At 48.2% G+C, this 25,259-nt stretch overlaps 1 protein-coding gene across 1 annotated transcript; it reads left to right on the top strand.

Moving 5' to 3' along the window:
• The first annotated feature begins 647 nt into the window (after positions 1 to 647).
• Positions 648 to 24,552, top strand: LOC103617352 (tyrosine-protein kinase SgK223). Its single transcript, XM_017736851.1, has 5 exons — positions 648 to 1,154; positions 2,307 to 4,135; positions 12,139 to 12,296; positions 15,600 to 16,333; positions 19,665 to 24,552. The coding sequence occupies exons 1-5, from the start codon at positions 798 to 800 to the stop codon at positions 20,700 to 20,702; spliced, it is 4,116 nt and encodes a 1,371-aa protein (XP_017592340.1). The 5' UTR covers positions 648 to 797; the 3' UTR covers positions 20,703 to 24,552.
• Positions 24,553 to 25,259: the final 707 nt, after the last annotated feature.

The following is a 25,259-nucleotide window of genomic DNA, read 5'->3' on the forward strand; positions in this document are numbered from 1 at the left end:
GGGCGTGTTGCACAGGAATGCAGGAATGTCTTGTTCCTGGGGCATTTCCCTCCTGGGGAAGGAAGATGGGAAGGAATCCTTGTCTGTAAGTAATCCAAGAGCAAAACGTTTTTCCCCTTGCAGACAATGAATCGTTTCAGCGAGCTGACACTGTTATTTGTGGCTCTTGGCAAACCAGATAAGAGCATTCTGCCAGACACTTGCTCAAATCAGTGCCAGCCCCAGCCTTGCTGATTGCCTTTCACTGGGTGGGAGAGAAGTCTTTGTGTACCACGGCAGTAATCACAGTGGTGCTTCTGGGTGAAGGAAGGTTGTTGCTGGTCCCCTTGGTTACACGGTCACTGATTCTGGTCCTTGTGTCTCCAGGCCTTTTCATTTTCCAGAGAGAGGATGCCACTTTGGAGAAGAAATTTTTCCTGCCTGGCTCTGCTTGTGGGGCTGTGAACAGCTATTTCCAAGACCCCTTTTCTTTACCCTTGATCTAAACCTTGCATGAGGCTGGTTATACATGCTCATTAAGAAGGGAATTAAATCACATAGGAATGCTGCTCGCTTGATGTCTTCTCTATTACAGAGCTATGCTTAGAAGTTGAGGCTTTTCAAGTGATTGTGTGGGCTTTAGCTAAGCTGTGAAAAAAGTCTTGTAAACAATATGCCTTTGTGATGAAGGCAGAGTAAGTGTAATTATCACCTGTCTTATTAAAAATCTTTCCCATTTGGGGGCATAATCAAACTAATCAGACAGTGTTGTGCTTTTCCAGATGACTAGGTGATCCTTACGAGTGGCTCAGGAGCAAATGCAAAATGAGCAGTGGAGGGCAGTGCAGAAGACGCAGTGGGCTCTCAGTCTGACCCACGAGGATTTGAAGATGTCTGCGTGCAGTGACTTTGTGGAACACATTTGGAAGCCCGGCTCCTGCAAAAACTGCTTCAACCCGAAGAGTTCCCATCGGCTGCAAACACCCCCAGACGTGGGAGCTTGTGGCGTGCTCCCGGATGGAGCTAGGACCAAGCCTGAGAGCCTCGTGTTGGAAGACGAAGGTGTAAATACTTCCCCCTTCTCAAAGCCAACAATTGCTGTGAAGCCAACAATGATAAACTCAGATGTTTCTGACGCGTGGGCGGATGTGAATATGAATGCAGATCTGTCACAGGTAATGATTAATCCAGTCAAAGCATGACTTCCCGTTACTTACCTATCCTCAGAGTGCTAGGAATATCTGTTACAACCGTTTCCTTCCCTTTGTTTTTCCTTCTGGTCTTGACTCAGGTTTTTAAGCCACATATTGATTTCCCAATATACCTTTGGATGAAGCTGAATGAGCTGTTGCTCACAAGCCATATCCAGAGTAGCTTAAAAATACACTGTTTGTTTAGGAACTTCCGTTTTATAAATGAGGATGCGGGTTATTTTCCTGGGAAGTTTGACTGAAAAGATGTCTTGTCTGCTTGCAGTCAGTGCTGCCTGGATCCGTGGTCTTTGTGGGTGAGGAAGAAGGTGCCCTGCCTCCCTGCTTGTTCCTACCAATCTTTGCCAGAGCAGTAATGCCCTGTGGGTGCAGCTCCTCGCCCTGACCAGTCGATACCAGCAGTGCCTCAGCAGAGTGACGCACAGGCTGCTGCCCTGCTGCTCACGGCATAGGTGTGCTCCTATTTCCCCGTGCCCCAGAGGAGAGTCAGGGCTCACCAGATCCCTTAGCCTCCCACTGCTGTCCCTTTCTTCTCTTCTAAGGGGTGAAGGGCACATGAGCACAAGCTGCCACCGTTGGTGGCGTTTGATCTGTGCGTGCGGATTTGGCATGCCTGCTCCCCAATCCCTGCTTCTGAGCATGGCCAAGCTGCTATCCCAGGATAACCCATGATAGTCTGTGTCTGTGTTCTGGAGTCACACGCTCTGGAGCAGTGTGAAATTAAATGAAAATAAGCAGAGAGAGGTGCAAATATTCCTTCGCTCTCTGAATCTTTAATTGCACAGTGATTCACAGACAGGATGACAGGTTGGACATGTTTCTGGCAGCAAACCCATAGGAAGAGAAAGGAGAATGTCTTATTCCGGTGCATTGCCATTGTTGGTAATGCAAGGATTACAAATGGTCCAGGAAATACAACAAGTGTAGTTTTAGCAGGAAAGGTTTGTGGGAATTAGAGGTGGGGTGAGCACAGCAAAATAGATAGTGAATGCCAGAGTACTGTTCTGCAGAGCTGGGCTTTTGTTTTTGCAGTTTGTGGGTTTGTTTAAATTTTATTTGTCTTTCATTTTGCATATGCACATTCTGACAGGGCACTTGTCTCTTTGACCCATTCAGGTCAGCTGGGGTGTGATTTCTGGCAAACAACTCCTCCTGAAATCAGGAGATGCGCAGCGCATCTGCCCTGACAATTTTGGCAATGGTGGTGTGAGAAAGCCCTTCCTTCACAACCAGCCCAGCGACTGCTTGTCTTGCTGCCCTCCCAGCTACTCCATGGTGGGTCTGCGCAGCCTGGAGGGTCGAGTGGAGAGAAATGTCTCCATCCATAGCCTGGTACTTGTGGGTGAGGTGGGCAAGCAGGAGGACAGAGTTAAAGACAAGTTTGCCCTGCCTCATCAGGTCCCCTGCCCTAATCCATCTGCCCTGGGGGACAGAAGCACCACTAACTCCAGCAGAAACCCTTCTTCCCAAGCCAGAGAAGGAGCAGTGCTCCCTTCAGGGGGTGACTGTGGTCACATCTCCTCCATCTTTGAAAGTGAAGGGGGCGAGTACTGTTCAATCACGAACTGCCACAAAGAGCACCCCGTCCCGTGGGAGCTGTGTTGCACAGAGGAAAAGGCTGCACAGTGCGAGAAGGAGAGTCACACTCCCAGTGGATGGAGGCACCGGGATGCTCCTCAGACTCCCAGGCCAAGTGGCCGGACAGTCAAGTTCAGCGAAGAGGAGCGCAGAGCTGTGAACGTGGCCTTCTGCATCACAAAAGACCAGAGTGATCCTCTTTCCTATGCCCTGTGTTCAGACAGGAAAAACCTGGCTCTCCACACGGAGCCTGCCAGCCTCCCTGAGAGCACAGGGAGCAGCAAGGTGGCTGCCCTTGCTTTGTCCCGGGAGGATGAGGACTTGCCTCTCCCTGGGGAGCCCTCTGTCACAGGAGGCCCCCGCACTGAGGGTTCAAACACCCCTCAGCAGGCTCTGGTGGAGCCACAGCGCCCTCACCTCTCCGAGCCAGCCCGTGGTGATCCCATCTATGCTGAGAGCACCAAGAGGAGGAAGGCACAGCTGAAGGCTGTTGGCAGCCAGGCAAAAGCAGAGAAGCTGGCCCGTGGCACTGCCAAGGAGAAAGCTGATGGGTTGTGGAAGGATGGTGGCTGGGCTTTGGGAGGTGAGAAGGAATACCAGGACTCCACTGGCCAGGTGGCGGCAAAGATAACTATAATGACAGCACACACTGAGGATGATCACAAGACAATATTCCTCAGCAGCCCTGACTCAGCGGTAGGGGTTCAGTGGCCATGTATGAGCCCCACTTCCCACCCCGATTTTGGGACTTCATCACCTGCTATTGAGGCTGGACAGATTTTTCAAGCATCTGGAAGTGAAAACAGCACAAGATTTCATCTGGCAGCTCCTGTCAAGACCTCACTTACTGAGAGTCCAGCCATCCCCCCAAAGATGTCCAAAAACAGCCAGCCAGGCAGTGAGGGGAGCCGTGCGCCCCCAGTCAGCTCCCATGTGGGAATGTTTGGTGATGACAACAGCCATGATGGAGCTGGTGCTCAGCTGCTGCCGAGGAGCTGCACTGATACAGGTGCCTTTGGGGCGTCCCCTTCTCCCTGTGCTCATGTGAATGGGGTCTCTGTGGAGGAGTCCAGCAGAGGCTCGTCCCATGACAGGAGGCAGAAATACTATAACCCAACATGGACGAAGCAGTGCCGAATAGAGGAGGAGGAGGAGCAGGAGGAGGAGCAGGAGGTCTTAAACCACCCATGGACAGTAGGAGCTGAGAGTGGAAGAGCTGGTGCCGACTTCGTGGATGACGGCCCGATACTGGAGAGCCAGGCTGGAATCACCAAGTCTTCTTCTTTCTCCTTTGATTTCCCTAACGACAAGAGCAATGCTATGGAGTTTGCACCACCACCACCACCGCCGCCGAAAAAGCAGTCCAGGTACAGCCCTGTGAATGTGTGCATGGTGGTCTGTTAACCCTTTGCAATTGGGATGCTTGCTGCGGGAGTTCATTGACTAGGAGGTATTTCCCATTCTTGTTTTCTGCCTTTTCTGTCCAAAGGTGGGCTTTCAGGAGCGTGGGAGGTGACTGCACAGCTGAAAAGCTATTTGTCTTTTTACTCTGAAAAGCTGTCTGATCTTTGCAAGTCTTGGTTTGAATGTCATGAGCACTTGTAAAAGCCCTTCAGGGCTGCAAGATACAGCCTGAAGTCCCAATATTCAAGTGAGAACAAGGTCCATGCCCGGGATGGCTGCTGTTTCCCAGGTCAGTTTCATTCTGTCTTGGCAGTTCCTCAGTGTTGAATAGCATAGAAAATCTGGGGTTGCAATCTTCTCTTGTAGGTGGAACTGGGCAACTTTTCTTGATGCTAATAAGAAGGGCCTCCAAAATCAACATTTTCAGTTTGGCTCTAATGACTTTTTGCTTTCGAGGTGAACTCTCAAAGCTGCAATTTCCCAGGGAGGGCTCTTTGCCTGCAAGCAGGTAATTGGAGCTTGCCTGACATGGGCTTGTTATGTGTGGGAGCCGCCCAGCTTCAGGCAACCTTCTGCTCACCGCTCTCCTGGAAGTCAGGTTTGCAGGCAGGGCAACAGCAGGCCCCAGAAAACATAAGTGAGTGAGGGAGAGCTGTCCATCTGGGAAGGAAATAGCTCTGCTAAGCAATTAAAAAAACCCTCAGGCTTACAATACTTTGTGTGCATTCAGTATCTGCAGCTGTGTGTATCACCAAAAAAAAAAAAAAAAAGGGAAAAAAAAAAAAAAAAAAAAAGGGAAAAAATAAATAAAAAAAGAAGGTCAAATAGGGGAAGAAAATTTGTGACAGGTCTAACAGTTGCTTTTGAGTCATCCTGGAAGCATCCGTGTGCTAGAAAGCCTGTGTGAAAGCAGGCAGGCAAACTGAGGTCAGGGAATGCGTGGCATCCATGACTGGGATTTCTGGCAGAACTGTAAACCCTGCCAGGTGGTTGAGGTAGGTGCTGGTTACCCTCTGTGGCTGTAGGGCAGGTTGTGCTACAGGTATTTGTCTCCCAAGGGCCTTGATACCTGTAGCAGAGCCGTGGGGCACCTTACTCAAAAGAAAGAGCTTAGTCCTGCCTCCAGCTACCGAAGCTCAGCTGGCTGAGGAGCAGTAAGGAGTGATCTGATCAGACTCAGGTTTTGCAAGCCCTGCTTTGTTTGTTTGCTCTGAGGGTGCTTTTGTTTTTGTCTCAAGCAAAGCTGTGGCTGCTCCAAGTGTGTCAACGCAGGAACCGGGGCAGTGGGAGGGATAGCTGCATGCACAGCCAGTAAAATCACCACAGTGGCATTGTGTTACCCTGGGCAGGCGTTGCAGCTTCGGGCCGGGCCGTGGCCTGGTGCTGGAGGAACATGCCCTCTGTTCATCCTGGGCTGCAGCCAAATACCTGAAGAAGAAGAATCACAAAGATGACTCTGAGGCACATCCATACTCTCCTAGTGCCAGGCAGCCTGTGGACACGTGCTTGTCCCTAATGGAAGAACCACTGATCCTGCTCTTAGGCTTATGTAGTTCCTCACACAGACAGAGCACCTCAGCCCAGGACATTCTGTGGTGGCACAGCTGCAAAGGCTCCTTTGGCAGATGAAGGTGAAGCCAGTGTGAACACGGTTGTGGCACAGGCTTGGGGTTGGGGGCTTAGCAGATCAGGGTTCATCTCAGCTGCAAGAAAGGCATGTAACCATCGTTTTTCCTTCTTGATCTCAAGCGGCAGCAAGGCATTTGATTTCATGCTGCAAAATGAAGTCTGCCTGTTTGACTTTCCTAATGAAATTTAATTGCTTATTTTAAAGAAAATTTGCATGTGTGTTTGAGCTAGTTATAAAGCAGAGAAAGAAAAAGTGAGTCTGTAGATTTTGTTTTGTTCATCTTGGCTTTAACAATTAAAGGGGAAAAAAATTTTTACAGGGTAAATTCCTTCCAGACACTGAGGAAGCTCTGGTTTTGAAGTAAGCTCTCTCTTAGGATGGCGGAAGGAGTGATTTCAGCGGGGTTTAAAAGTTGTCACAAAAAAAGGGAGATAATGAATTTGTGCCTGTTTTGTCCTGTATAAAGCTACTCTGGATCTCTTGCAACTGTTTCTTCATACAATCCTCTCTTTGTGCTTGTTTGAAAGGTTATAGATATTTAATGTTTGCTTGGTCTGAAGCAGAATGGCAAATAAGTATAATTACAAGGGGAAAGAGGCTGGAAAGGGAAGATGGGGGCTGGTCTTCTTCCAAAAGCTGGGAAGGTAGTTGGCTAAGGAAGGAGCTCACCAGGGAAACTAGGATCCCCAGGACATGCATGTGCAATGATGATTTAAAGGCTCTTTGGTGTAAAATGCTCTAGTATGGCCTTCAGTTTCTTGGCACAAGGAATGAATCTTTGCTGAAATTTATGTCTTTCTTATACAGAGGATCAGGCTTAAATAATCCTCGTTGTTTCTTCTAGCCTCCAAAACCTTGATGGCTAATTTATTTCGTGTGCCTCCTAAAGAAAGAAAACAGTGATGCTGTTTAGCATCTTGAGCTGTTTTCATTACAATTAGTGCCACCTTCAAAAAGCAGTGCCGAAAAAAGCTTCTGAAATTTGCTGAGTGTGCTAGCGTGGGGTACCAAAGGTGCAGCACAGCACTTCCCCACACCTGTCATCGCTGAACGCAGCCAGGGAGAAAGAGCCTGAGGAGTGCCAGGATTGCCTGTTCCGGTGCTGCTGCCACCGCTTGCTGCCAGAGGGAACAGAGCACAGGAGCGTTGCAGAAAAACTGCAATGCTGGGAATTGGCTCACCAGGAGAAGAGCCAGGTGTTGGGAACTGGATCGCCAGGAAAAGAGCCAGGTTTGTTCCTCGCTGGGGAGGTGGTGCTGGCTGGTGGGGCTGTGCTGTGTGTTCCTTAAAAGGAATCAGTCTGTGATGGAGCAGCACTGTACCTGAGGCAGAATAGTCCTCTTTTCTTACCATTCCTGGGGCAGCTGTTTCTCCTCGGAGCTCAGTGTCAGGGTGTACCCCAGTGACAAAACAGACTGGCTTAAAAGGTTGTGATTTATCAGCCAATCTTTTAGGAGAGTTTGTTTCTTTTAAATTTAAAGTAATTCACTCTTCTGTGTGTGTCTTACCATTTTAAAAAAGCACAGAGCTGGAAATTGAAATGAGGTTTTTTACCTTCTTCACCACATCAGAGTATGCAGTGATGTAATTTTTGACCCACCTACCATCTTAATTCTGTACCCTATCTGAATTTTCCTGTGCATCTCCAGACTCCAAACCCTTGTTTCAACTTAACCTGTGCTACATAAAACCCCTCTGATAGAGGAAGGAGCTGTGTGCTCCTCTGAACAGAGCTAGGAGTTCTTCAAAATCCTTTCTCTCCCTTACCTCAGTTTTGGTTTCTCCACATTGGCCAGGTGATAGCAGAAGGGTCAGTACAAATCTAAGCTTCAAATGTTGTAAACTCCTGTATGCTGGGTTTTAATTTCCCTCTGCAACCAAGGGAAGATGCTGGAAGAAACAGCAAGTGGCAAGAGGAGGAAGATACAATTATTCCTGTTTCATGATAGACAAGCATATGGTACAATGGTGCTTCCTCTTGTGTAATAATTATGCCTAGCCATATGTTATGTTTGATGCTGTAATGCAGTCTGGCCATTCTCTCTTCTGTGCATTAGTTCCATTATTTTATTCTGGGAGGGGGTGTCTTGTTGACATTATCACCAAACACCTCCTGCAGTGCAGTTTGCTGTGTGGTGATTTTTGTGTGTTCTCTGTTCTCCTCTCCTTGCTCTGCTGTCACATGATTTATAAAGCTCGGCATCTCTGTTATCTGTTCAGTCCTGTCATCTGTGCCGAGAAGGAGTGTCCCCCTCCTGCTGGGACAGCAAGGCTGGGAGACCCCCATGGTGGCACTGCAGAGTGACCAGGTCTCTGTGCGGGGCAGAGGTGCCTTGCACATCCTCCAGGGCTGCCAGCAGGCTGCCCGTGGGGACAGCTGCTGGAAAGAAACAAGCGGGAGCCTGGCAGCTTTTTTGTCTGAGTGGCCTCCTGCTCTCAAAACCTGCCCCTTGCACTTGGTGAAAGTAACCAGATCTCCTTGTCAAATCTTGGACAGGAAATTCAAGCTGAAGGTATGTCCAAAGTCCAGGGATTCCTGGAGCAATATCCCAAGGCATGTGTGTCTGCTGCAGTTAGGGGAGCCAGGCTTTGGTGCCCATCTCCACTGTCTCTCTGAGAAGTGCAAGGCATGCAGTTGGCAGTGCTGGAGTCCCACAGCAGCATTAGGTGGGACCCCTATCTGTGAAAAAATGTGAAATTAAACGCATGGCTACTGGTCAAATTGAGACACGGGAAAGATGAAGCAGGCCGTGGCCAGAGATGCAACATGAGAGAAGGGAAATGAGCTGGCTCCCTTTTCAATGTTAAGAGAACTCCAAACTGTGTGTGTGTGGGGGGGTGGCGTTGTTATGTTTTGGTGTGCTTTTTTACAAAACCACTCTTTTCAGTGTTGACTTGTTTTAGGCAGGACTGTGAGAATCATGTGGAAAGTCAGCTGGATGAAATTTTTTATGATGGGAAAACTCTGAAATAGGGAACTGGAAGGGTTGCCTGAATATGCCAGGCTGTTGCATGGAGGATGTTGAGTAGCTGAAGTGTATTTAAAGCTACCAGAATAATTGGAGAGCTGAAAATCTGTGAAATCCTGTGGGTTTAGGTTATTAGATTGGGAGAGCTGACTCTGGTGACCTGTTCTTTATGCACAGGCACATGGTGAAGGCTCTGGTGCTGCTCTTGAAGTTGTTGGTTATGTTTTAGGTGCTGAGCAGGCATTTTTAAATTGATGTAAATTAACTACTGTTACATCTTTCTGAAGTGGAGCGTAGCCCACAGGTGTTTGTAAGTCAGTGGTGCAGGGCACAAACCCAGTGTTTTCTTTAGATTTAAGATGGGTTGGTGCTCTTTATTTCCAACTTCCTTTGGTGATTTCCAGTATCCTTTGGTGTAAAGGGCAAGATGGAGAATAGCCACCTGTGTGCCCTTGTACTCGGGTGAGGTGGAAGGAACACTAGAAAAGCAGGGGATGTTTGGGTGAGCTGTAAATCAGGGTCCCACAGGCTGTTGCAGTGATGAGCTGTTCAGCTCTTGGCGTGGAATTTTACTGAAATGGGAGAGTTTGACCCTAGCAAATTTTCAGGAGTAATTCTTCGGTAGAGTGGGCGGTATTTTGATCTGTGCAGGCTGCAGCCTGGGCTTCAAGCAGCTCATAGGAAAAGAGGGAGATGTGAGGCAGAGGTATTTCCAGGAGGTATTAGCTGGCCTGGCTGTAACATCTGAAACAAGAGCAGGATGTCGTTTAAGCGGCAAACAATTTCTATTTCGGTGCGCCTATTCAGGAACTGCACTTTACATCAGTCACGGCGGTGCGGGGAGGAAACGGGGCTCTCTCTGCATCTGACTGCACCGACGCTGAGGCAGCAAGGCCAGCAGTCAGCAGGGCTCTGGCCGGTGCTGCGCTGCACCCAGGTTGCCTGGAGGAATAGGTGTGGCTGCGCACAGCGGACCTTGGACCGCGCCGAGCAAAGTCTCATCTCTCTCTGAGTGCGGGAATGGTAAGGCAGCTCCGTGAGTTTGTGTTCAGTGATGGGAAAGAAACAGAAACGCACCAACTTTTCGGGGGGGCTGGGGGAAGGAATGTGTTAGAAAACATCTTATCTGTGTGAATCAAGACTGGATATCTTGCTAAATCTTCTTCTCTTATGGATTCAAATCCTTCTTTGATTCTTGCCAGGTCAGACAGTGTACCGGCATGGGTGTGCACCCTTGTGTTTTTTCCACCCAAATTACTAAATGTTAAACATCTGAGAAAGTTGTAGGATAAAGTTATATCTTTATAGTAAAAAGAAAAAAAAAAAAAAAGAGAGTGCAGTTGGTTGCTTTCAACAGCATTAGTCATAACAGACCTAAGCCCCTCAAACTCTCTGTCTGTCTCTCTCTCTCTCTCTCATTTTTTAAACTGTGGCTCGTGTGGTGAATTGTGAAGTTTTGTAAATCATCCCCAAGAGGCTTGCTGTGATAAATTCATCACTGGTGCAAGACCAGTGTCTCTGCTGAAGTATACCTGAACTGGTTGTTAGAGCCTTATTTTCATCAGCCCTTGAGTATTTTTAGACCAAGGAAAACATCTTATCTGTGTGAATCAAGACTGGATATCTTGCTAAATCTTCTTCTCTTATGGATTCAAATCCTTCTTTGATTCTTGCCAGGTCAGACAGTGTACCGGCATGGGTGTGCACCCTTGTGTTTTTTCCACCCAAATTACTAAATGTTAAACATCTGAGAAAGTTGTCGGATAAAGTTATATCTTTATAGTAAAAAAAAAAAAAAAAAAAAAAGAGAGTGCAGTTGGTTGCTTTCAACAGCATTAGTCATAACAGACCTAAGCCCCTCAAACTCTCTGTCTGTCTCTCTCTCTCTCTCTCATTTTTTAAACTGTGGCTCGTGTGGTGAATTGTGAAGTTTTGTAAATCATCCCCAAGAGGCTTGCTGTGATAAATTCATCACTGGTGCAAGACCAGTGTCTCTGCTGAAGTATACCTGAACTGGTTGTTAGAGCCTTATTTTCATCAGCCCTTGAGTATTTTTAGACCAAGGCTGCTCAGGCAAATGAGGAAGTCTGGCAGAAGTTTCTTCCGGGCTTCTCATACACTCTGCTCTCCATGTGGTGGTGTGGACATGAGAGTAAGTGCTTTGTCTGGATTGGGAATGAAACATTTCTCAATCCTCAAATAAAAATCTCTTGTAGTGTCTTGCTGTGCTTGGGAGTTTTGGACGAGGAGGGGTCCCGTGTGTGTGACCAGGGTGCCACAAGCAAACGGCCGTGCATGTCTTTTGTTTGTCTTTCTCAGCAGCCATTCAGCCGTCTGATTAGGAAACGCCGGATACCTTCCAGCAAGCTAGCTGGTGGAAGTCCTTTTACTTCTGTACAAGTCTGCCACTAACCGTTTTACATTCTTAATCAATGTGTTGAATTTTATCAGCAGATTGGCAGTTTTACTTAAAATATGTGGACCGATAACTTTTGTTTGCTGGCTGACGGAGTCAGAACTATACCAATGCTAGGAGTGTTTATGCTCTTCTGTGCTGCCTGATTTCAACAGTTTCTGTTTTCCAAGGCAGAAAAATGAAGAAAATGCAGGAGAAATTCTTTATCTTAGTGAAAAGTCCTGCTTGTCTAAACTGGTCACTTAAACCATGACCTAGCAGGTTATAAGCCCAGTTTATGGTTGGTTTATTAATTTTTTTTAGGTGGAAGCTGCATGGAAAACTGTAGGTCTTACATTAAAAACTGCATGATAGGTTCTGAGTTTGGCAGACGCATGTTTTCTGCAGAGATGCTTCTTCTTTTGCAAGGTGTTGGTTGTTACTGTGGTGCACAGTTGGAGATGATGGACTCTTCTGGTACCTATGCCTCTGTTATGAAGGAATGGGGTTCACACACCCAGCCTCGACCTGCCTTCTGTAAAATGGGAGGAGTGGTGCTACTCCTTTCCTTTGAGAACTTTGTTGAAGGCAAACACTGGTGGGTCCCCACTTCCCAGTGGCAGTGGCCAAAATGGGATGTGGTGCAGCACCTCACATGTTCTATGCAAAGATGGTGCAGACTGGGGCTGAATGCTCTTGGCTCACTGGCTTTCACTCTCTGCTCAAGCACAGCTAGTTTGGCATGAGGACTGCAAGCCTATTACCTGCTCAGAGTCTATGGGATGCAATTCCCCAGGTGCTGGAGAAAGAAGAAAAGTACAGGAATGAGGTGGTCTGGTGTGATAAAAGGTTGTGCAGTATGGATAGGCAGAGAGCAAGCTAAAGCTGCTCTCAGGTCGAGTCTCCATGCAAAAGTGTGTGCAGGGCATCCTTTTGCCATCTGTCTCCTGACTTCTCTTTCACTCTCTCTAGGCATGCTCTGAAAATGAACCCAAATAACACTGAGCTGGAGAGAGTCAGCAACAGCTCTGCAGAGAGCCTCAGCCCACCCTTCAGGAGTGCCCACGTCACCTTCACAGCTGGCTCCAGCGACAGCCTCGACTCAGACACACAGACAGGCAGCGATGGCAGTAAGTGACCACTGGGTATGGGAGAGGTAGCATTGTACCTGAGGCCCACTGCTGGGACAGCATCCTCGGAGCAGGGGTCACGAGGGTCCAATCCCCAGCTCCCCCAGTGACCCTTCATCTTTCCACTTCTACCCTTCTGCCTCTCGATGCACTTTAGATGAATGTGGCAGAGTCAGACCAGCATCATAGACTTTTTCCTCTTTCAGTCAGCACGTGCCAGTATCATTCACCCTGTAGATCTCCTCTGGTCTGGATAAAATCTCCATATAGAAACAATCCTCCTTGTGCTTCATGCATTTCACGATGTCACAAGTAGCAGTGCTGTAGAAAGTCCTCCATAGATTTGAGGAGTACCAGAAGGAGTTTTGTGCTAGAGGTGATCCCTCCCTCTCATTGTGTTCCCTGTTATTTCTTAAGGGGGAGAAAATCTGCCTGCACTCGTTTAACTGAGATTAAAAAATACTTACTATGAAGTCACTTTTTTCATCAGTGTGTAACTTAGACATGCACTAACGTGTTCAGCAGCTCAGAAAGTATTTCCTTAGCAAGAGCAACCTTCATGTAGTGGAAGTTCTGGCTTTCCAAGAGCAACAATGTGCAGCAATAAAATTAAGAGCCAGAGCTCTGGAAACTCCATTTTTCCACCACTAACTTGGAGTCTGAGAGTGAGACCTTGCCAGGAAATTGTACAGGGGTAAGAAAAACTCACATATGTTAGATCTTTACTTGCTAGGCACAGAAGCAATTTGCTGTCAAAAATGATAGGGACAAGAGGATTTCTCTGCCTCCACTAACAGAAGCAACTGTTCAAACTCATCGTGGGAAAGATGAGTTTTTAAATGAATACTCAGATGCAGTTTTTCTTGCTGATGCAAGCAAGAAGCTGTGCAGTCAGCCACTGAGTGAGGTGAGCTCAAATTAATTGGCTATGCTGTCATATGTTAAAATATGAAGTGGAGGGGAGCTTTTAAGCCCTTGACATGCAGAAGGACTCTATGCTGAAGGTGCAGAGCACTGTTAGGAGAGTTGTGAAAGAGTTTAATTCATTACCTTCTGCTTGGGGAAGAGCCCAGCAGCATATAAAAAAAAGCTAAGAGCAGTTTGGCATTTGTGGGCTAGGCTTTCGGACCGGTTGCCAAACATTCCAGTGCTGATGTTTGTTTCCTAAGACTCTCTCAAGTAAATCTTGTCTCCTGAAGCAGGGATTCAGCTGCATGTCCTGGCAGAGATGCCTCTGGTGAGGTACTCAGGGACTGCACACTGAAGAATTTCTTTGGGCTCTATCCTCTGTCAAAGCCCCTTGGATGGAAGTGGCAAGAGGTGCCATGCTGAATGATCCCTGCCTGTGGCTTTTGACAGGGTTTTAATGGAGAGAATCTTTCCTGTGGACCCATCAGGGTGTGATGCAGATGTCTGGCTTTTCATTAAAGCTTGGGGCATGAATCTCAGCTGTTAAGGCAGATGTTTCTCAGCTGAAACTGGAGAGTAGTCACTTGCTGGGCGACTGGGTGTACAATGCAGGCACACACCTACCTGGGGCAAGGGTCCAACAGGAGTCAGATAGCTCAGCACCCAAGCACTGGGGCAAAACATGTGTTGATTCACATTTCCTACAGAGCTGTTTCTGAGCATATTGTCAGAAATTGGCTGCTGAAACAGCCTTGCATGGGAGACATACCTTCTGCAGAAGCTGAAATCAGTGCTGCTCATTCCTGAGCTGTCTCTCAGTGATGTTGCTGTGATGGGGTACATTACAGGAGGTGCATACAGAGAGCCTTGGCAGTGGAGGAGACAAATGAAAATTGACCAGTGCTACCAAAATCTGGTGAGGTGCGATAGGGCCAGATGGTGGCAGCATCCACTCCGGTAGCTGAGAGCCAGGAGACCTGTACTCACCTCATGTGGTCTTAGGTGGTGGAGCAGCTAACAGGGATTGCTGCTCTGGCTCAGCTGGTGCAAACCTGCAAGTGACACGTCAGGACAGGCTGGGAGCTCAGGGACCTGAGCCCCTACACTTGGAGGTTGTACGTGATTGCTGGTGAGTCACTTGGGCTGTGACTGTGACGGAGACAAGTGCCTGTTGCAGGCTGACAGGAAACTGCCCCAGGGCATTCCTCTGGAGCAGGCAGAAAGCCGCTGTGAGGAAGTGCCTGCTGGCAGCTGAACCCTCAGCAGCTGCTTTGTGAGGAGGAAGGATCGTTTTCTACCACTCTGCAGCTTTGGAAAATAGATTTAAAGAAAGCAATAGATCCTGCTATCTGCTAAACTATTTGCTATTTGCTTGGAGCAAAACCCCACCTTTCACCTTTAAAGGTTTATACTTGCATGCAAGTTGTTAGCGGAGTCCTGTTTGTCATTCAAGTGGCATGGATAAATTCCCTTAAATTATTGTCTCTCTTCTTTTAATTTCCACTCCACTCCTCACTTGTTCTTTCTTTATGACCTGAAATTATTGTTCTTTATTTCAATGTTAGATCACCTTTTTGTCCTTTTTTTTTAACGTCCCACTTCTTTCATGGCATGTTAACTGTATTACCTGTCCCCAGTCTGGCCCAGATAGGAAAGCAGCTGCTATGGCTGCCCAAAATGAGCCATCCAATCCATGTGTAGTGGACATGTGGAGCTGCTTAGGGTTTAGTGGTATGTAGTGGCACCAGCCTGCCCTCTGAGCAAAGAAGTCTGGCAATAAGCTGGGAAACAGGCAGTGGGGGGGAAGGCCAGATTCTTTTTCAGCAAGATGGAAATTGCCAAAATTCCAGGCTTGCTCAGCGACCCTTCCCCAGTGTGAAGCAGAGAGAAAGGTTCAGTATACTTGGGGTGCTCTAGTACAGCCAGAGGGCTGGAGCCATGTGCTGTGAGTCACTCTGCTTATCATGCCCTTCTGCTGAAGCACTGGGTGGCAGCTCCCAGCAGAGAGAGGCTGAGTTTAAAGGATTGTCTTTATATCAAGTGCTTCATTCTTACCTTCCTGTGGATGACATCACAGCTTAAATATTTACCCTCTACTACCTTTTTACTACTGTATATGCAGTTCATAGGGGAATGGTTTCAAGGGTGGAGAAGTGAATTTCTCTACATGGCTGGTTGCAGCCTGCTTTGCAAACCTGCTCTGTTAAACTGGATTAAATCCCTAACCCCTCTAGTGAAACTTTGCAGTTGTGAATAGCTGAAGACTGTGCTGCGTTCGGATGTTGCTTTCTTCCCAGCCAGGGCCCTGGGGGTGGCAGGGATATGGAGAAGGACCTGCACTCTCAGCCTGCAAGGGCCACTCATGGCATCTTCTTGTGTGTTGCTATCCCCTAGGACACTCGTCTGAACCGAACCACTCGCCCCCTCCAGCTGGGAGCCAGTTGTTTCCCCCTGTCCCTTTCCTTCCTGTCTCCACTGAGGATGGCCCCTCTTCTGCCCCCAGCTGCCCACCCCCTCTGCCTCAGAAGAAGACCGTGATCAGAACTGTGTCTTCTCCAGATGGCTTTTTTGGGGGACAGGCATCTTCAGGCAAAGCAGCCAGTGCTGCCATCCCCAGGCTCAATGTCAGCCACTCTGAGAGCAATGTCTGCCTCCGAGAGGAGCCTCCCTTCATCCACCCAGCCAGCCTGGGGGGCCGTCCCGGTGCCTTCTCCTCCTCCGAGTCCCTGGAGAAAAGCTCCAAAGGAAACAGCTACTGGGGCTCGAGCACTGGTAAGAGCACAGGGGCTTGCGGCCCCGGCAGAAACGTCCAGTCCCTGTCCTCCTCGCAGCTCAGTGTGTCCAGCCAGGTGTCATCGGCCTCCAGCCTCCACAACCTCCTGAGCAACATCGACAGCAAGGAGGGGGTGTACAGCAAGCTGGGGGCCCTGTACGCCGAGTCCCTGCGCCGCCTGGTTGCCAAGTGCGAGGACTGCTTCATGCGGGAGCAGAAGAACGAGCTGCACTTCAGCGAGAACAACTGGTCGCTCTTCAAGCTGACGTGCAACAAGCCCTGCTGCGACTCGGGGGACGCGATCTATTACTGTGCCACTTGCTCCAAGGACCCTTCTACTACCTATGCTGTGAAGGTAAGTCCACAACCAGCAGGCATCCAGGCTTATCTCCATCTTCTAGATGGAGATGTGTGCACTATCAGCACACGGTGTCCCATACAATGTCTCGTTTTCTCTGCTTGTATTTCTCACTGGTGAAGTTTGGCAAGCAAAACCCCTTCCAAAATTGCCACTTTTCCCCTACTTGCTTGCAAAGGTTAATTTGGAGAAGGAGTTTTCATTGTAACAAATGACAGTCAGGTTTAGCTTATTGCTAAAGGGGTCTGAAACCCAACCATTTTCTCTCTCTGAAAGCATCTTTGTGCAAATACTCTGTTGTAAACTCAGAGGCATTTGCCTCTGATGACACAAGCTGATGAAAGGCTGCTCAAAGACAGCATTTTTGCCTCTGCCTGCCTTTTAAGTGGAAGGTCTGACCCAGATACTATGTGAATGCTTATATGATCTTGAAACTACAGACAGTAAGATATTGCAGATCCCAATTAAACAATGAGAGGCTGACCCAGACATGCTGTGTAAGGTCAGGTCTGAAATATTTTCCTGTAACTCCACGGAATATATGTTTTGAAATGGAAACTTGAGGTGCAATAGTTCAGCTCTTTGAAACCTGGATAAGTAAGCTTATCCAACCCGTTCCGTGGACATCCTGTGGATTTGGGGCTCTTGATCCATGGTACTACTTGAATACAGAGATCTTAATTTCCATTCTGACATTAACACTAGGGACGTCTCACTGCTCCTTATTCCTCACATTGTTTTCAAAGCCTAAAGTAATTCCCAAAAAAGCACTGTCAGAGATGCATTAAAGAAGGAAAAAAAAAAGAAAAAAAGTCTCTGCTGAATAGTTTCCACCATTATGAACTCTAAGGGTTGTTTTAGGATGTTTTAAAACATCCCTAAGGGATGTTCTAGTTAAGTGATAGCTTAAAAGCCAGTTCATATCCTAAAGGAAGTACAGTCAACCCAACAGGGGGGCTGTAAATAACCAGAATGGAATTAGATGAGATCTTGCACCAGTACCCTTAGTCCAGCACTCAGAGCCTCAGCTTTTCTTGTGCGTTACACCTCAATCCATCACAACTTTCTTCCTGAACCCTAAAAACTGTGTAGTGAACTGTTGTGCTCCTTTTCAATCTGCAGTTCCCTGTGGCACACCTACACCTTTGCTTTTGCCTGCCGTGTTAGGTGGGGTTCAGTAGCTCAGCTCTGTGGCTGTAGTGCATGAATTCTTGCCAAGGCAGAAACAGCACATTTCAGCCTCTAGACAGGACTGCACTTGTGTCCCTGTGTGTGAAGTGAGCTTACTCTGTGCCCTTGGTACACTGCAGAGCAACCTAACAAAGTCAAAACCACTGCAACAAGGCCTTACTCTGTGCCAGCATAGTGATGTTGTGTATGTGTTTATCCATGTGCATGGATATGGTTCCTGAGTGCCACCATCCCTTTGGTAGGGAATGAATAATTGTGAAACATTACAATTGGCTGACCCCTAGCTGCCTCTCCTGGCTTCTGGTATAGATTTTTTGACATGAAAGAGATCAAAGACCTGTAGTTAAAATTAGACTTAGAGAGCTCAAAATGGGCAGAGGATCTGACTTGAGCCAAGGAGTCTATGGAGGAGCAGGAGCCAGAGTCTGAGCTGTGCACAGATAGACATGGCTATGTATAAAACAGTTGGAAGGAGCCAGGGTTACATGAAATGGCTTTAGAGGAATTAAGCCAAGATATGCTCCATGTGTTCGCTTCTTTCTCCTCTTAGAGGTATGTGACTAAGGCAGCCCCAGGCTCCTACTTGGAGCTTTCAGCATGGAGGATGCCTCTGGTGCAGCCAAAGTGAAGAAGAATGGCTGGACAGGGAAGATTTCCCTGCATTCGTTTGGCTGTAGTTGTTCTTCCAGAGACTCCTCTCTTGCCAGGAATTCCCCCCCATTTCTTATGCCTTACATGTCTTTCCTTTGTAGGGAGGAACAAGCAGGTTTGTTAGCCAGAGGGCTGGAAGGGCTGTTCTGCATTTGGGGACCTCCTGCGTCATCCTGGGTCCCGCTGCATTCATCTGCATTCTGCCTAGCTGTCCAAAGCTTGTCTTTCCACAAATAAGCCATGGCAGGGTATTTTTGTTTAGAAAAGAGAGGACAATAGGGATTTGAAATGCCCCGTCTTCACAGTATTGTCTCATCTGAGTGAATTACCTGCAAATGCCTAGATTCAAACCCTTGCTAGAGGAATACAAAAGCAGCCCTCTTCTTCAGCTCCTCTCTATTCTTGTGTATATTTTAACTCGGAGGCAAAATTGATTTCTCGTACGATTTTGCACGCATGCTGTGACTGGCAGTGGCACGCTCCAGGGTTTGAAACCTTTTATGCTGAGTTTCAGCCTGTTGCTTATTCCTGTGGATGGCATATAAACACATCGCTAAATAAAGGAAAAGTACAATAGAAATGCCAGAAGGCCCCATAAGCTAATGGATATTCCTATAATAAACCTGGGTTTGAGTCTCTAATGCAGTATGAAGCTAAAATACAGAAGAAAATGAAGATAGAAATCATGTGGGTTAAAGAGAATCCAGGTTATAAAATGCTTTTTTCTCCCTAGAGTTTGCTGCACTCTCACTTCTTTCTAGGCCTGTTGTAAGCTCCCATTTTCTCTTTGGTGTTTTTTTGCCTGTGCTGAGGAGTACAGCTTGTTGCTGGTTTCCCTTAGCCATTGATCAGGGGTTTGAGAGTAGTTGCTGATGCAAGGAAGTGGAATGGTTGAGGAGGATGTGAGAGTGGCTCCAGGGCTTAGGACCAGAGAAGGATCAGGTGGGAAGAAAGTGCTGGACGCCTCACCACGAACAGCACTATTGCTCGCTGTCACCTCACATCACATGGGGCGTCATCCAGGAGTGTTAACTATCTCCAGAGATGGAGACAGCATGTCTTCTGCCACAAGCTTTGCTTTTCTCCCTTCAGGAATGTCTCTTGGGTTGCAGGAGTTTATCTCAATGACATCTGTGATGTAAAAAATATGTTGCTTCTGTTGGCAATGAAACAAAATCTTCAGAAGTTATTTACAGTGGGACTACCGTCCTCCTTTCCTCCAGTTGCTGGGCATTGCCTGGCAAAGGAAGTGTGCCCAGAAATGCAACCCAGACATCTGGTTGCTACGGTTGGGCTGTTGCAGGACAAAAACAATCCTCAAGCCAGGAGATTATTTAAAGTACTTAAGGCACCAATGCTCATCCTGCTTCTACTGTTGTCTTCTGTAGCATCTGCAAATCACAGCTTAGGATTCCACCTCAGCTTCTGGTCGCTGCCCTGTGTCTGTCACTGGCTGATGGTCTGTTCTTTCGGTCTCTCCTCACAGATTTGTAAAACCCAGGAGTCCAAGGTAGCTGCTTCGTACTGCAGCCCTGCAGTGCCAGTTCACTTCAACATCCAGCAGGACTGTGGGCATTTTGTGGCCTCTGTCCCCTCCAGCATGCTGCTGGCCTCAGATGTGGGGAAAAGCATGCCTGGAGATGGCTTCCAGCCCTCCCGCACTGCCAGTGAGCACGACTGTGTGGTGGTCATCACCCGCGAGGTGCCGAGCCAGACGACCGCTGACTTCGTGAGGGACTCGGTGACACTGCACCAAGCCAAGCCGGAGCTGTATGAACGTCGCGTTTGCTTCCTGCTCCTCCAGCTCTGCAATGGCCTGGAGCATCTCAAAGAGCATGGCATCATCCATCGTGACCTGTGCCTGGAGAACCTCCTGCTTGTCCCCTGCAAGCCCCCCATGAGCTGTGTGAAAGCCAAAGATGACAAACACTTACCCCGCCTCATCATCAGCAATTTTTTGAAAGCTAAACAGAAAACTGGAACTGGAGACTCCAAGCTGAAGAAGAGTCAGGCCCGGCTGGCCCCGGAGATTGTGTCGGCTTCTCAGTACAAGAAGTTTGATGAGTTTCAGACTGGTATTCTTATCTATGAACTGCTGCACCAGCCCAACCCCTTTGAGGAGAAGGTGCACCTCAGGGAGCAGGAGTACAGCCCTGAGGACCTCCCTGCTCTACCCAGCCTGTCCATCTACTCCCGGGGACTCCAGCAGCTGGCACACCTACTACTGGAAGCAGATCCTATCAAGCGTGTGCGGATCACCGAGGCCAAGCGAATGCTGCAGTGTCTGCTTTGGGGGCCCCGAAAAGACCTCACGGAGCAGCCCCTCAGCCAGGAGGAAACCCTGCGCCAGGTGCTGCAGAATTGGGTGGACATGAAGCGTGCCCTGCTCATGATGAAGTTCGCAGAGAGGGCCGTGGACACGGAGCGGAGTGTTGAACTGGAGGACTGGCTGTGCTGCCAGTACTTAGCATCTGCTGAGCCAGCCTCCCTCTTGCACACATTAAGACTGCTGCAGCTGCTCTGACCTTGGATGTGTCTTGGAGGCAGCTGAGGGCTCCTGGTTGCCTTGTGGCTAAAGGTACACAGCCCTTTTACATGTGAGAGGTTTGAGTCTCAGCTGTGAATGCACGTTCAGCTCCTGCCCCGCACTCCAGTCAGAGTGCACAAGGCATGTTTAGTATCCTCAGCACTGTTAATTTGCGAGCAGGCAAAACTGGGAACCTTCCCCTATTTTGGGGGATTTTTGTTTTTTGGTATGGTAAATGTGGACTAATAAACTCCTGCCTGCGTGTGTGCATGTTTCTAATGAACTCACTGTACCAAGTTGATTTCTGCACCTGTGGGACAATGCTCTGATCCCCACTTCTCCCAAAGCATCAGAAGCCTTTTTGCCCAGGAAGACCACCACACTCTAGAACCACTGTCCATCCCATGGATCATCCCTGGGCAGCAGGGGTGAACAGGTGGCTGCTTCTCCTCAGGAGCAAGGGCACTTCACATAATGCTCCTTTTCAAGGGAGAACCCGGGGCTTTCAAGTTCACTTCTTTTGTGGGTTTTGGCATCCATTTTGCTTCTCACTTTCAAAACAAGAATCCCTGCTTGTTTCTGTGTATCAGTTCTATTTTTCTCTATGGGCAGTTCAATATCAGCTGCCTGTTACCTTCGTTAGATACTAATACAGCCTGGCTTTCCTGTCTGGTGGTGCAGCCGTAGTGGAGCACCACTGTTGGATATGAAGGGGTGAGAGAGAGCTCGGGGTGGGTCTGTTCATGAGGATGATGCTGCGTGCTGGGAATTACCCCGTGTAAAGCTAATGAAATGGAAAATCCCCAATTCACCTCCAAGGCCTTGGCAGGGGAAGCCAGGGCCAGGTTGCTTGGCTTTCCCCATCCCTCCAGCTCCCTCCCTTTGCCTGGTAATTCACTTGTACCTTGTGTCTAACATTTATTTAACTCCTTTATTGAGAGATGAGCTGGCACGTGAAAGGCTGGGGCCACTGCAGGCCGGCAGGGTCTTACTGCTGCTGGTGTTTGAATTAGAGATGCGTAGGGCTGGGTGCGCTGCAAACACATTTCTCCAACAGATGGGATACAGAAGCAGCAAAATGAAGGTAGAGAAACTGGCCTGGCTCCCTTCAACCCCTTTCCCTCCATCCAGACATAGAGCAGCCACTCAGACTGGGAGAGAGGTGATTCTGCTGAGAAAAAAAAAAAAAGATTTTTCAAGAGGTTGTGGGCTTCTTTTACTCTTGCACCCCAACATGAGGCAGAGATGAGCTGCCCTGCTCCTGACACCAGTTCTGCAGCCCTTGGAGAAGTGGTAAGTTTGGGACATTTGGAGAGAGCCTAGCATCAGCTTATCTGAGACAGAATGTCACTAGCTGAGCTACCCACTTCCCAGCTCTAACAGGGAGAAATTCATGAGCCCTTCCTCCAGCCTTGATTCACCTCCAGACACAGCCTGCTCTTTTGGGGAATTTTAATTCCCAGGTTTTCTTAACACTTCGTGTACTTTCTATGAATCTTTTCTTTTTTTTTTTTTACCTGGTTGGCTATGGTTGCAGCTGATGGGAGGGGATAGTTCCTTGGCTGGGTACCCATTTGCAATGAATTTCCCCTGATCCCCTTAGGGAGGAGGCTGTGCAGGTCCCTACCTGCTGGAAGAATGTGGGATGGCTCCAACTGTGACCACTGGGAGTTTTTTATACACTGGCTTTCTTGCATCTGACTTTTGGGTTCACTTCCCTCCAGTGAAGTTAGCAGGAGCTTTCTCGCTTGGGAACCACTGTCCATCCCAGGGATCATCCTGGACACAACACTCTGGAAGGTCTGGCTCTGACTTGCTGCATGTGGTCTCACATGGGCCAGCAGAGTGATGAAAGAGCTGGAGAACCTGTCTGAAGGAGCCCAGCATGTTTTTCTGAGATAAGATGAAGAGATGACTCAGTTTCCAAGCATGAATGTAGGGAAGAGGTTGGTGGCAGCCCTGCAGGAGAGCACTGAAGGAGGAAGGGACTGGCCATGACATCCAAGTTGTGCTAAAAACAGGGAGATAATTTGCAAATCAAGTGGCTTGCAAAGCTTTAGCTGAGTACTCAGTGGGACTCAGGAGGTAGCCAAACATTCAACCAGCCCACATAACACAAGGTTGGATCCATTTTGCATGGTGAGTTTCAATTTGGTGACAAACACTGTTAGAGGTATTGGCACAGGGCCTGCATAGCATAGGATGTTAACTTGATCAAAACTCTTTCTCTTGAGTTTGGGCACTTGAGTCTGATTCTGTTGTTGATCTTGGCACCTTGCAGCAGCATTCCCAGCAGACCAGAGGCCAACAGTAGTCTTTTTCACCTATATATTTTTTAGATTGGGTGGGTGGCCTCTTGGTCTCATATGGACAGAAATTCTTAGCTCCAGGCTTTCCTGGTACTTTCCCCTGTGGTAGCTCATGCTTCTTCTCCAGCCTGAGCAGTCCTAGGTTTTGGGTCTTAGGTTCAATGCTTGAACTGGAGAAGTGCATTAGGATTTCTGATGTGTAGCTGTTGTGGGGAAAGTGACACCTAAGCCTCAGCTGAGTGCCACAGCTGAGTTTGAGGACTTTGCTGTCTTATGCCCCCCTTGTCTGTGCTGTCCCCACCATGCCATGGGCAGCAGCTCCCCTTTTCCTAGCAGGCAGTCTTGTCCCCATGCCCAGGAACCTCTGCAAGAATGGTGGAGGGGATGGATCATTCCCTGTGTGGCAGGGGTTACAGGTGACCCTGCACCCTGGGGACCAAGTGTGTCACCTGCTCAGGGGGAAGGAGGGTTGCAGGACATATCTGACTGGGAGCACAGCTTGAGGTCTGTATGCCATAGGGACAGTGCTGAGGAGCAGTGACTGGAGGAGCACCACAGACCCCAGCATCTCACTGATGCTGCTGGGTGGGGAAGGGGGTGTTTTCTTGTCTCGTGCTGCCCCCAGGCAGCCTGGCAGCCCCTTTCCCAGTGGTCCAAGTGAACAAGAAAGGTGGATGTGCTGCACAGAAACTGTCTTGTATTTTGCTGTATTTTTGCAGGGTGTATTTTAAGAGCAGGCGATACACTGGAAAGAAGTTTTTTCCATGTCAATTTTGGCATGCATGACATGCAGCAACAGCCTGGTTTCAGAGGACTCATTCTGCCAAATCCATGGGGCTCAATATTTGACTTTGCTGAGTAAATATTTCTGAAGGCCTTTGCAGTGCCTGTTTAAGCAATTCTCTGCTATGGTTTTGAAAAAATGCCCTTGCTTTTCAAGGAGCAGGAACAAATTTCCACAGCAGTGCTGGAAATATTGACACACTGCTCATGCCTCTCATTTTATACCATCAAAGGCTGGGCGGTGGAAGCTTGCGAGCCATAATGAAGCATGTGAGTCAGCATTATTTGTTTCATTTCCCTGTGCTAAACAAGCAACAGCCAGTTCCTGGCGAAGGAATGAATTGTTTGACAATAGAGCGGGCGAGCAGGGCAGGCTGACCACTGTCAGAGCAAACTCTGGGCATGAAAGTCAAGCAGATATGACTCAGATACAAGCTTTAGGCATATAGTACTGTTCTGGAAACATTTTTGGTTGCATCTTTTTGTCTTCTTCAGAAAAAGAAAGGACATAAATGGGAAGGGAGGCTATTAAATAAGGCTGAGGTCTGAACTGAGCTCCTGTCTCAAGACTTTTCTGTGACCCTAGGAAAGCTGCTTAACTCCTACCCACAAAGCAGAGATGATCACTTTCTCTGTTACAAAGCAGAATCAACCACAAACCTCACAACTTTCTATTTGACTGTGTTAGGCAGGACATGAAAGTATCTAAATGAGGAATAAATTAAGAAATAAATGCGTGATTTATTAAAACATAATATTGCAAAATTCCTTCCTTTATTTTCAGGCACCAGTCCCTCCCTGCCTTTTTGCTACTTGCTGCCATTACAAATTTGCTGAGCACTGCCTGTAAATGGCCCACTGCTGCTTGTGGCAAAGGCCACAACACCCTCTGGATGATCACGATTCCTTTGTGGCTGAGTTTTTTCCCTTTAGCCTTCACAAAGAACAGACACAAACATATGCTGAAGAAACAGACCTGCTTCTTAGGGGAAAACACAGCAGAGGAGCGAACCAACAGTGCAATCATGGGATGGGATGTGCTGAAGGGGTTGAGCTGCCCTGCCATCCAATCGGAGATGCCAGGAATCATCCAGACTTTCCAGCAGACTCAGGTAGCCACAGCATGCTGGGCATCCCAGAAATGGTATTGCTGCTCTGGGACTGCAGCTCAGAGCTGTCTCCCCAGGATGGGTGCTACCTCTACCCATGCACTTCAGAGCCTGTAGTGCAAAGCTTGTGGGGTAAATCAGTGACAGTATTTTTCTCTGTCACTGCCAGGATGATCTCAGCTACCAGAGAACAAGTGGAGAGATGGAATCCTCCTCCAAGCCCTGAAGAATGAAGGTAGCAAGAAGCAGAGATCAAACCCTTGTACTTGCAGAGACCCCAGGTATTCCCTCCTGAGCCAGTCAGCTTCTCCCATGGCCAGGAGTGAGCAGGCTGGCGAAGTGAGTCTGCTGTA

Source organism: Corvus brachyrhynchos, unplaced genomic scaffold, assembly GCF_000691975.1.
Source record: "Corvus brachyrhynchos isolate BGI_N302 unplaced genomic scaffold, ASM69197v1 scaffold175, whole genome shotgun sequence".
Taxonomy (NCBI): domain Eukaryota; kingdom Metazoa; phylum Chordata; class Aves; order Passeriformes; family Corvidae; genus Corvus; species Corvus brachyrhynchos.

Coding starts and splice junctions, on each gene's coding strand:
- LOC103617352 (XM_017736851.1), top strand. CDS start 798: ATGCAAAATGAGCAGTGGAGGGCAGTGCAGAAGACGCAGTGGGCTCTC. Junction 4,136..12,138: donor CCGCCGAAAAAGCAGTCCAG/GTACAGCCCTGT, acceptor CACTCTCTCTAG/GCATGCTCTGAAAATGAACC. Junction 12,297..15,599: donor ACAGACAGGCAGCGATGGCA/GTAAGTGACCAC, acceptor GCTATCCCCTAG/GACACTCGTCTGAACCGAAC.